The following is a 13656-nucleotide window of genomic DNA, read 5'->3' as shown; positions in this document are numbered from 1 at the left end:
CTAGTCCTAGTTGAGATATGCTGGGAAGTGTAAAATACACACCAGATTTTGGATGACTAAATTGGAAATAAAAGTAAAATATATCACTAATAATTTGTATAGTGATTACATGCTAAAATGATAATATTTTGGATATATAATGGCTTAAATAAATTATTAGATGACTTTTTTTGATGTGGTTACTGGAAAAATTAAGCATATATGACTCATATTTTTGGCTTGCTTTATATTTCCTTTGGACAATTCTGGTCTGCAAATAATGATAGGGGTGTTTTTTTCCCTTTCCTGTTCTGATCATACTAAGCTAACTAGGACTACCAATATATTAGTGCATAGAAGTTGCTATAAGTGAGCATCCTTGTTTTATTCTTGACTTTAAAGAAAATCCTTTTAATGATTTACCATTAAATATAATAGTTGCTATAGGTTTGGAGTAGACCCTCTATGGAAAATTCCTTTTCTTTGTTATTTGTTAAATTTTTACACTGTATGGTTTATTGATTTTATCAGGTGATCCTTAACCATCTCTTTTTAATATCAAATGTTAACATTTAAATATGTTAATTGTTAAATGTTAATATTAATTACATCAATAAGTTTGTATACTAGGTATATATATATATATATATATATATATATATATATATATATACACATTGTTTTAAAAACCAAATTCTTCTATCGGGTTCATAAATTAAAAATAGCTGTTTTCTGCCAACTCCTGATTCCCATATAGTTACTCTGAAGAAGCATTTAGAGGACTGGAGTTCATGGTGGAAGAGAAATTTATATTTTTATTTATGTTTTTACTGTTTGCCTTTTAAAACATTTACCACATTACTTTTTCTAAGATGAAAACTATTTAAATTTCTTTAAGTGTTTCAAACCTCTGGGACTAACTACCACAGTGTACTAAACTAATTAGCATCTATTTTTAAAAAATTACTATCAGCTGTCTTCAATAAATTTTGATGAACAGGAAAGATGCCATGAGTGCTGAGAACAGAATGAAAGAGGCTAAGGGTGGAAACAGGAATACCAATCAGAAGGCAACTGCAGTAATCCAGGTAAGGAGATGGTGGCTGGTCTATGGTGGCAGCGATGGAGGTGGTGAAAAATGATGTACATATAGATGTATAAAATCACAAAGGGGCCCTAGCCGGTTGGGCCCAGTGGCTAGAGCATCGGCCTGCAGTCTGAAGGGTCCTGGGTTCGATTTTGGCCAAGGGCACTACCTCTGTTGCAGGCCCGATCCCCAGTCCTGGTCGGGAGACAACCAATCGATGTGTCTCTCGCTTCGGTGTTCCTCTCTCTCTCTCTCTCTCCCTCCCTCCCTCCCTCCCTCTCTCCCTCTCTCCTTTCCACTCTCTCTGAAAAGCAATGGAAAAAACATCCTCAGGTGAGGATTAACAAAGAAAAAAAATCACAAAGGGGTCACATTTTATTGACAACTGAATCTCTACCAACATACAATTTTATACAAATAAAAATGAATAATATTAACTATACAAAGCCTATTAGCATTTACAAAAAGTTATTTCAACAGGGTTTTGTAGATTTTGTAATTTAGTAAATATGGCAAACAATTAAAGTCACTTAGCACTAGTTAAAAGTATCAGCTTTAAATGCAGACATATACACATGAATGGAATCAACCAATCAAACACAAATATTCCAAACTCAGAAAATCGCTAATTCGCAAAATACTGTTTTTAAAAATAGGGATAAGAAAGTTAGGTTAAAAAGCTGTTGCTTGAGATTTTTTAGCTTAGATCCAGGAAACATCAACAAGTTGAGAATTTTAAGAATGACCACCATATTTTGTTGATGTTGGATGTGATTGCTCCACAATTAATAATACATAAATCACAAAAACAAAATTTTCAGTTTTTAAAATGACTTCCTTGCCAGTTTGAACTATAGCTTTATAGCTTCAAAGAAACAATACTAACAATTTACACAACTAGATAGAAAATATGGTTCAAATTAAAAATAGAAACACCAATAAAATGTTACTTCAAATAATTAGGAGCTTTTATCTATCTGTTAACCAAGAGGCCAAGTCATCCCCAGTAACTATCCTGTAATAACAAAGAGAATGCATTTCACCTCTTAGATCTGAGCCATAGGTCTGGCTCTCTCATGAACTAGCAATGCGGAGGTGAGCTCTTTGGCTTCCCAAGGTTTTCATTTCCTCAGCTACAGAATTGAAGGAGTTTGCTTAAGGTGGCCTGTAAGGGATTTTCCACTCAAAAACTCAATCAATCAATCAGTCGGCTTAAGACTCCCTGCTTTGGGAAGGCATTTAGGATACAGTAAGAAGTAACTGTTTTAAAGGTAGATAGACATTTTTTTTCTACCTCTGCCATGCCATAATCCAGAACTATTCTATATTTTTCTCATGAAATGTCAATCTAATGACTAATACTATGAAAAAAATCTGAAAATGAAGCATCAAACAATAAAAGTATTGTTTAAAAACTTTAGCCTGGCTGGTGTTGCTCAATGCTTGAGCGTCAACCCATGAACCAAGAAGTCACTGGTTTGATTCCTGGTGAGGGCACATGCCCAGATTTCGGGCTCAATCCCCAGTAGGGTGTGTGCAGGAGGCAGCCAATATTGATGTTTCTCTCTCAATTATGTTTCTATCTTTCTATCCCTCTCTCTTCCTCTCTCTCTAAAAAAATCAATGAAAACATATTTTTAAAAAATTTTAAAGGGTTTGTGATATTTGGGTTAAAAAATGATGTACCACTACCAGTTGGAATATCCTTCCTGTAAATTTTTTTAAATTTAAGTATAGTTGGTATACAATCTTATATATTGGTTATATTTGTTTCAGGTGTACAATATAGCGATGCAACATGTGTATACCTTATAAAGTGAATACCCCACTAAATTTTAAGAGTTACGATTTGTAACAGGAAGAGATAACTAAAACATTGAACCACCCAGGCCATTCTGTTCAATGTGTCATAAATGCACACCAATTGAAAAGTAAATTCTTTGAAATGTTACTAAGAAAGCAAAGTTAATGAAAAGTGATTTTCATAGAAGAGATTATTTTTTCCACTAAAACACCGTACAAAACACATTATCATGACTGAATTAAACAAAATAAATAAGGCCATTATGACTGAAAATGTTCTATGACCCAGTATGTTTTCTCTGTTCCAATGAAGCATGTACATTCTTGCCCTAGTCTAATGGGTTCTTCTCTGTCCTCATCACAAGAACCCCTTTGTAGCTTTCAGATGAGTACTGTTCCAGGTTTCTTACAAATCCTACATGCCTCAAAGTTACAAGAAAAATTATTCCAGGCCCATTTGTTTTGGTCATTAGCAAGAACAACACAATTTTCTTTCTGATGGTTGTTGGGTTCACCCTTATGCCAGAATCTGAAATGAAAAAAAAGTATATGCAACACACACACAAGACAGATGTGTGTGTGTGTGTGTGTGTGTGTGTGTGTGTGTGTGTCAGGGGACAACGCAGAGAAAATGCCCCTAAAGTCCTCTAAATGAGAAATTTAGAGCTGCACTGTCCAATACAGCTATAGTAGTAGCATACTAGTATAGAGGATACTCAACACATGGTGCTGAGCAAGCACTTTTGCATTGGCATGTTCCACCCAAAAAGGAATTCTGCTTGCTGCCTTCTTCCCACCTTTGCAAGTAAAGCTCTTTCACCCCAGTCAATATACTCACACCATATGTGGGTTAAATGGCATCCTGTCCACCCATTGCCACTGGCCTTTAGGATTCTCACTTGAAAGTCCCAGGAAATATGAAAATCGTGTATCCAAAAATTGAATGATAAAGTTCTGTATAAAAAAAGTTAATTCTTATAAATATATTTATATTTATAATGTGATAGATGCTATGTTAGGAAAAGAGGAAAGAGGTCAAATAGATTACTAGTTAAGCACAAAAGTGTTGGCATCAGGCAGATCTGTTTTTGTATCTTGCCTCTGCGGTTTACCATGTAATGTTAAGTGTTTTAATCTCACCAAACCCTAGTTTTCTTATCTTCAAAAGAGACAACGCCACTACTTCATAGAGTTATTGTGCAGATTAACTGAGATCTACTTGCAAATCACTTAGCAAATGCTTAATAAGACCAAATTACCAGGAACTTTTGTTTTTAAAATGTTCTTCTTTAATTGTTTATATATTTTATTAATCCCATTTTATTCAAACATTCAGCCTACAGATCACAAGGCCATGAAAACAGAATACTCTAGGGAACCCTTTTGATCAATAAAAAGGTAGAATGTGAGTCATGGTACATATATGGAAATATATTACATGAGAAAATAAATTTCAATTTTTACGTTAAGATTTTCTTATTTAAAATTATAACCATACATCTGAATTATGTTTCCTATGCTTTATTCTGTAGCTATTTCAGCCTTGATCAACCATTCATTTATTCACTTACTCACCAAACAGTTATTAAAACCTAGCCAGATAGCCTAGCACTATGCAGGACACTGGAGCTGCACAGATGAGCAAGGCATGGCCCCAGCCCTCTACACAGTAGGAATCACTGGAAGAGACGGAGTATTACAGACAATTGCAGGACACTGCAGTAAGTGCCATGACCACACCGTGCACAAAGTACCACAGAAATACCTCCAACTTAGAACAGGGAGGGTGGAGGAGGGAACATGGTCAGGGTAGTTTTCTGGAGGAAATGCTACAGGAATGAAATCTGGAAAGGCCTGAAGAAGTTGATCATAGGAAGACAATAAGAAAGGAAGAAAAGGTTTTCCAGGCAGATGGAACAGATGAAGCGAAGACACAGAGGCATGGCAGAGCAGAGAAAGTCCTCCCTGCAGAGATCCAAACGAGCAGAGAAACTGATGGGAGCCTCACACCCTACCTGCTCGTCTTCTGCGCTGACGGTGGCCAGGTGAGCCCCCAGCCCTGTGCAGTTCCTTTCACTCTCCGCCCATGTCTTGCTGTCATTTAGAGGAAAATAGCAGTTGGACTGGAAGGCTCTCCAGCCAACAGGACAACAATTCCAGGTGTCTCCTTATGAGAATATGGAAATGAAAATTAGTTACAAAGAAGCATTCATCTGTAGCAGATTGCATAACTACCTAGTATCCAGTTATCATTTATGGGAATGATACCAAAATCATCCTGTTCTCCCTTTAAAAACAGTCTTAATTACATTTCTAAATATCTTCTAAGTATTGGAACCATGTAATGACAATAAGAAAATTACAACATATTCTCTTAGAAGGGATGATCATTTTTCAACATCCCTACATCTATTTATATTCACTTTTAAAGTGTTTTTATAACAAAGCCCTTTACAGGACATTTTATCAAAAAGGGCAAAAAACCTGCTAAAACTCTCAAGCATTTCCCCGTTCTCCTAAGTGAGACTTTACAATTCCCAGAATAATAAAAGAGATAAAGACAAGTGTGGGAGGAAACAGTCCTTATGATGTGTCTGAATCAAAAACAAATGGAATTAAATTAAACATTCTCCAGTTATTCGACTGATGACAGTGAGGAGAAATAGTTCTGTCTCAATTACTGATGCTCACTCTTGTGCCAGATTCTCAGGTTATGTTATTTTAACCTCTCCTGGCTTACTACAGATGTACTTTAAATCAAATTTTTAATTTTAATGGAAGTGGAAACGAGAAAAATTCTCATATGTGTCTCTGCCACCTGTACCTTTCAGTTCTGATTTTTCTTCGATGCATGTCAGCTTCCTGCGGTGCCCTGGTAGGTTGGACTCTCCAGTGCTTCTCTTACAGCGTAGAAAGTTGTTATGAGTCACTGTCAAGGAGGAAAAAAGTTGGTTTCCCTTCCCTATATAACCACTTAATTTGGGAAATGGGAGCCGACTGCTCTAACCTTTCTCTTATCCTAATAGTTAGGGCCCTCACCCTCTTTTCTTCCTATGCAGTTCCTTTGTTGCAGCTTCAGGTGAGCTGGTTGGAAGAAATTGTTGAAATTAATATTTTTATTACCATATTGTCCATTTTGTGCTTTAGGGGGGTATTTTTTCAAACCTTTAGTGCATGTGCCTTTGAGCACATTTTTCTGTCAGAATTTGTGGAAGAGTGGAGATTTTTGGTGAACACTGGGTTATTGCTACAAAATTTTATAAGCTTTATACATTTATTTATCTTTTGGATATTTTTACTTTAAAATATAACCAAATGTAAAGAAGTGAAAATATAAATGTACAATGTATCAATGGATTGTAAAGTGAACACTCCAGGTAACTACCCAGCTCAAGAAACAGAACGTTGCCAACAGCCCAGGAGCCTTCACATCTCAGACGCACCCCACTCCCTCTCTTAAAGGTAACCATGCCGTGGCTTTTAAAGTAATCACTTTGTGTTTTGCTTCACAAGTTTACCTCTTAGATAACATTTCTCTAAACCGTATAGATTAGATTTGCCTGCTTTTGAAATTTATATAAATGGAATCATACAATATGCCTTCTTTTGTTTCTGTCTTCTGCTCAGTGTTGTTACAGGCAACTATAATTTATCTGTGTTCATTGCTGTAAAGTGATCTATTGTCCTAGTGCACAGACAGGTATTTATCGATTCTTCTGGTTAACATCTGCGTTACTTCCAGTGTTGGCCGATTGTGACTTACGCTGCTCTGAGCATTTTTGACCATGTGACATAAGTGTGCGCTTCTGCAGGGTCTATGCCTAGGAGTAGAATTGCTGGTAATAGTGTATACATATTGTCAGCTGTGATATTGGCAAACTTTTCCAAAGTGGGTGTAGTTCTTTACACCCCTACAGCAGCAATTCATTGGAAGGCCAGTTGTTCCACATCACTATCAATATTTGATAGTGCCGAACTTTTTTTTAACAGTTCAGAGGCCTTTTATTTTTTTACACTTATGCCATTAATTCATAGGGAATGGGTTTCAGCAGCTCAGGACCTTGGGTTGGTTTTTTGTACATGATATGAGACAGGAGACCAATTTCATTTTTAAAATGTGGATAATCAATGGTCTCTACACCATTAATTGAACAAAAGTAACATTTTCCTATAACTCTGCAATATCCACTTCTGTTTTATATAAAGACTTTATATATGCAGAATCTGTAACTAAGCTCTCTATTCTTTTCCTCTAGTCTATTTGCCTATATTTGCACCTATATTACTTTAATTATAATAACCTTATACAAGGTCTTGGTATCAGAAAGAATGGGTCTCCCAACTATTCTTTTCAAAGCCAGACTGCAGCCCATCTGAAGGTTGTTTTTTTGCTGGTTAATCTTTACTCATATGGGGCAGCCCTTTGTAATTCTAGTCCAAAGTGAGGGATGATTTACTACAGCAATCAACCTTCAAATGTATAGAAAAGGGTCTAAATTCCATCTTTTATTCCCTGACACAAGGCACCATCATCAAAGAATAGCAGATCTAGTATGTAGCTCTGAATTTTAAATCAAAGATCCTGAGGGCATTTTAGGTTGATATGTTGAGGAAAATCAAGATAACAAAACATCTGGAGCAACTTTATGAAATTTGTTTGGGAAAATAACTCAAGGAGAGCTCTAGTTTTCCTAACAACTTACCCAAACAACTTGCAATACAGCAGGCACCGAGAAGTGACATGAAGACTACAGCAATGGCCCAAAGGGTTAGCTGGAAATGCTGGCCCCCTACAAAGACAAAAAGAAACACAACTAGGTTATTCCCTTCTCAGCCCCAAGAGCTAGGAAAACTAATTCTACCAAGGAGCAAGCTAAATATGGGATCATCCAAAGTATTTTAGATGTAGAGGGAGTTTAAAGATTTTCCCTGAATAAACCAGTTTTAGAGCTAATAAATAAATAAATGAATAAATAAATAAATAAAATGTAAACTTTATTTTTTAATAGAAAAGACTTTTTATAAGGAAGGCACAAAACTCAAAAATCATAAAAAATGATAATTTGGGTACATAAAAATTAAAACTTCTATATAACAAACAATGTTAAACTAAAGGAATACCTGGAAGAAAAATCAGGTCACAATATTAATATCCAGGCTGTATAAAGAATTTTAAAAAGCAATTAGAAAACAGCAAAAATTTGAGCAGGAAATTTGATAAAAATTTGATGTGTTGAAATTATAAATGGCCATTAAACAAATAAGAATATATGCTCAATCAGAGAAATATAAACTAAAATATTATGGTATGATTTTTTTACATATCAGATTTTTAAAAGTAAATTAAAAATACAACACTCTAGATGAGAAAATAAATACTGCTACTGAACTAGAAATTAGAAAGCCATTTAGACAGATCAAATTAGCAACATTTATCGGTTTTTAAATGCATTACATTTGTCACAACAATTTACTTTTTTTATTTCATTTTGTAATTACAGTGTATATTCAATATTATTTTGTATTAGTTTCAGGTGTACAGCATAGTGGTTAGGCAATCATATACTTTACTAAGTGCCACAACAATTTCATTTCTAGAGATTTATCTTATAGAAATAACTGAATTTATTAATATTAAAGAATATTCATTGGAGTCCTTTGGAAACAGAAAAAACACTGAAACCTAATACTTGTATGTGTATTGTCAATAGTAGTTATTTTAAATTATGGTGAATCCATATGATAGAATTCTATATGGCAGTTAAAACAATCATGTGTATCAATATGTATTGTCATAAAAAAATCTCCAAGACATATTGTTACATAAAAAAGCTTTTTTTTCAGTACTATTATTCATTGTGGGTCCATTGAAGTTTGCCATGGTGGGGTGATGAGATAAAATGAAACATTAATTTTAAAATTATATATTTCTGCATATGTTTTATATATTTCTCAAAATAACATAAAATGGGGAAAAGTTAGAGCCTCAGAAACACTGTGAGCCTTAGTCAATCTGTTTTCTATATCTTTCTTCTCTCTCTTCCCTTTAAAAGAGTCTCCCCAAATTACTCTTTCTCTCTGTCTTGTTTTTCTTTTATATACTTTAACACCTCTCTTGGCCCAATTTATGTTTTACAGGAAATTTCTGTTGCCCAATGTATTCAAATCTATTTATAGCCTTTCTCTTCATCAAAGTCATTCTTATTTTCTTCCACCTTCTCCTCCCCATATCATCATATTCAATCTTCACAACTACAACTATCAATTTTATCTTTAAATCTTAGTTATGATTTTATCTTCCTCTTTAAAATTGAAAAGAGAGAAGTACTCACGTTCATTTTGAGGTTCTTCTTGCCCCATTGTGTGTTAACTCTCTTGTTGTTCAGTGTTTGGGAGGAACAGATGCTCTTATATATTTTTTCCAAGGTATATTTCTGTGGATAAAAGAATATATTCAGAAATACTTGAGATTAAACACCAGTCTTACTATTCTGATGAGACTATAAAGCTCCCAATGTAAAAGACTTAACTCAAAAGAAGAGGTATTTTTAAAGACTGGGGTTTCCTTTGATTCATGCTGGGAGATGGAGCAAAGAACAAAGGAAATTGAGAAAGCAACACCGAAAAACAGTTAGTAGAAACTTCCATAAATACCTTGAGATCACTAATTAGTGTGTCATGTGGAATTATTCAATTTATTTTTATTCATTCAAGCAAAAAAATTATCAGTACACTAACAGAATAATCATTATACCTAATAAAAATTTAATGCATCTGTTTGACAGACTTGGAACTGCTACTGTCTGCTGCTAAGGTTCCAGTGCAGACATAAGAAAAAAAGGTCCTCACACTTGGTCTGATTGTGGCAGCCAAGCTTGAATGGGGGAATACAATAGAAAAACGTGGAGTTATTACAGCTCAGAAATTACCTCGTCAACAGTTGAAGAGCCTGTTTTACTCCAAAGAAGAATCTAAAATACAAGTTCACAGGTAAAAAAAAAATTAATGAACATGCTCTTATTTTTCGCTTTCCCTGGATATTTTATTTTCAACAGCAGTTATATGCTTGAGGTGAGCTCTTCCCTAGAAAGTGCTCTGTACTAAGTTGTGTGCAAAATTGTGAAAGACAATGTGACCAATGAGCAAAAGTTTTTAATGTACACAATGTACATACATTGTATGTAAAGACACAAAAACCTTTGTTTTGGAGTTGAGAAAGAGGTAGTGGAAGCTGTTGAACTAAATCCCAAAATTTTTATAGCTGAGGGAAAATAGGCTTGTTATTGCAAAGGAAATAAAAGTGTGACATTCTCTGCTAAAGACACCATCAGGGTTCCTGACTTCATTTACTGTACTGTCATGGACCGAATGTTTTTGTCCCCCCACCACTATTCCGGCACCCCCATCGCAGACTTCTCAGCCTCCAGAGCTGTGAGAAATAAACGGCTACTGTTTAAGCCATTCGGTCTCTGGTAGTTTATTATAGCAACCCAAGACGACAAAGGCAAGTACCTATTATGTCCTTTTCTCTACGTTCTTCCTTAAAGTACAATATTACTTCATATATATAATGATCTTGAATGAAATGCTACTTTACTATGTTAAATTGAGAATGGGAGAAAGTACAGTTATAAATTTGACAATACATATCTTTTCCAACACAATTACAACCAAAAGTATTCCCACAGCAACAACAGCAATTACCTACAAACTCTCATAAGCAACACTGTAAACTAGATCCTGTCGAAAGTAATACCCATGTTTATTGAAAGGAACGAGGACTCCTGGGGGATGTATCAATCCTACTTAGAGCAGGAAAAAAATATAAACTAGATTTGGCACCTTTTGTATTCCCAGAAAACAAAAACTCTGCTTGAAAAAGTTCTCTTAAGCTAGATGAGCAGCTGTGTCCAAGATATAGTTAAGACTGCAAAAAAACAACATGAAAACGAGAAAAGGCTCTATTAACCTTTGTTTTGGCTTTGAGGAAGAAGTGATAGAGCTGTTGATTAAATCCCAAAAGGAAGCTCTTCCGATGAGAAAGCAGACTTGTTAAGGCAAAGGAAAAGAAAATGTAAAATCCTTTGGTAAAGCCACAATCTTTATCACAGATAAAAGGTACTGAAAAGTAAAGTGGTAAACTTGCAAGGATTCCAAGGACAGGTTTGAATACTTTTGTTATAAATATAATGTATTTTTATTATGCTGATTAATTAGAAATATTTGAATGTATAAAAATCTCTGAATTCACAATGATCCAAAATAAAAATAATTTATATTTGTAATACAAAATGAATAAATATTATAGGTATTTGTTTATTTTTAATTGATTTAGTAAGCAAAGGAACTATTATATGTACATTAATATATGTATTTGATTTTTCCATTAAAAGTATGTACATTTCTAATCATAGGTATTTCTTTGCTTTGTTTTGTAAACTAAATAATAGACACCAGAAATGATAAGACAAGTAATACTGGGGAAAAAGTCAGTTCTGTACCAATAACACGAAGGACTAACGTATATCAGTTGTTAACATTTAATAACCATGTGGAAAGGGAAGCCAAGAGTTTGTACAAGTGGAAAGTAACTGAGCGGAAAGAGGACTCAAAATTATAAATTAATCAGACATACTAAGCAAAAGGGCTAACAATACAGACTCACTTATATCCTAGAAGATGAATCCCCCCAATAGACCTACTGATTATTACAAAATAAGGAATACATAGTTATAGCATACTGCTGACAGATAAAGACAGTGAGTTATGTGACACTAGCCAAACAAGATGTTAGAAGTACAGCCCTGGCTGGCATGGCTCAGTGGTTAGAGCGTCGGCCTGCACCCCAGAGGGTTGCAGGTTCAATTCCCAGTCAAGGCAGGTACCTGGGTTGCAGATTTGATCCCCTCCCCCAGTCAGAGTGCATGTGGGAGGCAACCAACAGATGTGAGTCTCACATCAACTTTTCTCTCTCTCTTTCCTCTCTCACTCTCCTCCTCCCCCTCCCTTCCACTCTCTCTAAAAATCAATGGGAAAAAATATCCTTACTTTCAGGTGAAGACTTTTTTAAAAAGACATTAGAAGTACAGTATTTTTGGGAGAAACACCTGGCTGCAAAAAAAAAAAAAAAAAATCATATAAAAAGTACAGATTAAGCCTGGGGAGAAGGCAAAAGGAGGGAGGGGAAGGGTCAATGGTGAGGAAAAAGGGGACATCTGTAAAACTTCCAACAATAAAGATAAATTTTTTTAAAAAGTACAGACTAAAATAGACTAATGTCACAAGTGAAGAATGAAAATAATTATATGTTCTGGTTCAAATTAGTGACATGGGAGGCTCCTGAACTCACCTCCTCCCACAGAAACATTAAATCTACAGCTACACATGGAACAATTCTCTCTAAAAGAAACTGAAGCATGTCTCTACAGAAATTCATAAGATCAAATTTATAATTTTACTTTCTCCCTCTCCCATTTTAACATAGTAAAGAGAGCAAGCAAGAGGAAGAAAAGAAACAAAGAAATTTTAAAAACAACCAGAAAACAATAAATATGGCAATAGTAAATCCATACCCTATCAATAATTACTTTTACATAAAGTGGATTAAATTCTCCATTCAAAAAACAGAATGGTTGAATGAATTTAAAAAAAGGACCCAACTACTTGCTGCCTATAAGAGACCCAGTTCAGCTTCAAGGACACACACAGTCTGAAAGTGAAGGGATTGAGTTATAGTATTTTGTGAGAATGGAAACCAAAAGTATAGCAGAGCTAGCTACACTTAGAAACAATAGACTTTAAGACAAAGACTGTGATAAGGGCAAAGAATGTCATTATATCATGATAAAGAGATCAACCTAAAAAAAACATACCTGAATAGAGAAATAAATAAGCAATACAATAATATTAAGGGATTTTATTACCCCACCTTCATTAATGGATGGATCATCGAAAAATAAAATAAAAAAGAAACTTCAGACTTAAACTATATGTTACACCAGATGAACTTAGATATTACAGACCATTTCATCCAACAGCAGCAAAATACACATTCTTAAGAGCACATGGAACATTCTCCAGGATAAGTTATGTGATGCAACAAAACAAGTCATAATAAATTTAATAAGATTGTAATCATATCAAGTATCTTTTCTAGTGACAATGGTATGAAACTACAAATCAATTATAAGAAAAAACTGGAAATTCACAAATATGTGGAGTTTAAACAACATGGTACTGAAAAACCAATGGGTCAAAGAAGAAATCAAGAGAAATTCAAAAAAATCTTGAGACAAATGAAAATTGGAATACAAGATACAAAAACATGTGGGATGCAACTAAAGCAGTTCTAAAAGGAAACTTCATGGCTATAAATGACTATATGATTTTAAAAATTAGTTTTTTGAAGTAAAAACAAAATTTTAAAAAATTTAAACATGCATTTAAAAGGTGATATGTAAATAAAATCAAGCTACTAAATCCATTAAGATTTTGACCAGACAACCCTTTCAGATAACCAAACTAACTTGCAGTAACCAAGGCCAGAAATGGAGATAAGTGTATGGAATGTGAGTTTCAGAGGTTTGCTAGAGTGAGGAATCCTGTATAATCTATTGCTCAAAATTTTACAAATTTTTGCGAAATCTGTAGGTAATTTACAGCTTCCCATTCTGTTGAACTGCGCAATCTCTTCTACACCACAAGTTACTAGTTTTTGTCATTTTCACTTTAATGACCCTTGTCAAAGACTGTCCCACAGTGTTTCATAAGTGAATTAGTGCTCTGAA

The 13656-nt window shown here is 34.5% G+C and overlaps 1 protein-coding gene across 1 annotated transcript; it reads right to left on the bottom strand.

Moving 5' to 3' along the window:
• Positions 1-1418: 1418 nt before the first annotated feature.
• CLEC4D (C-type lectin domain family 4 member D) lies at positions 1419-9281 on the bottom strand. Its single transcript, XM_081128854.1, has 6 exons — positions 9202-9281; positions 7573-7659; positions 5694-5798; positions 4885-5036; positions 3708-3823; positions 1419-3398 (listed from the first exon to the last, which is right to left on the bottom strand). The coding sequence occupies exons 1-6, from the start codon at positions 9227-9229 to the stop codon at positions 3251-3253; spliced, it is 636 nt and encodes a 211-aa protein (XP_080984980.1). The 5' UTR covers positions 9230-9281; the 3' UTR covers positions 1419-3250.
• Between the last annotated feature and the right edge of the window lie 4375 nt (positions 9282-13656).

The sequence above is a fragment of the Miniopterus schreibersii genome (genome assembly GCF_964146895.1).
Source record: "Miniopterus schreibersii genome assembly, chromosome: 2".
Taxonomy (NCBI): domain Eukaryota; kingdom Metazoa; phylum Chordata; class Mammalia; order Chiroptera; family Miniopteridae; genus Miniopterus; species Miniopterus schreibersii.
This window is presented reverse-complemented; position numbering and strand designations above follow the sequence as displayed.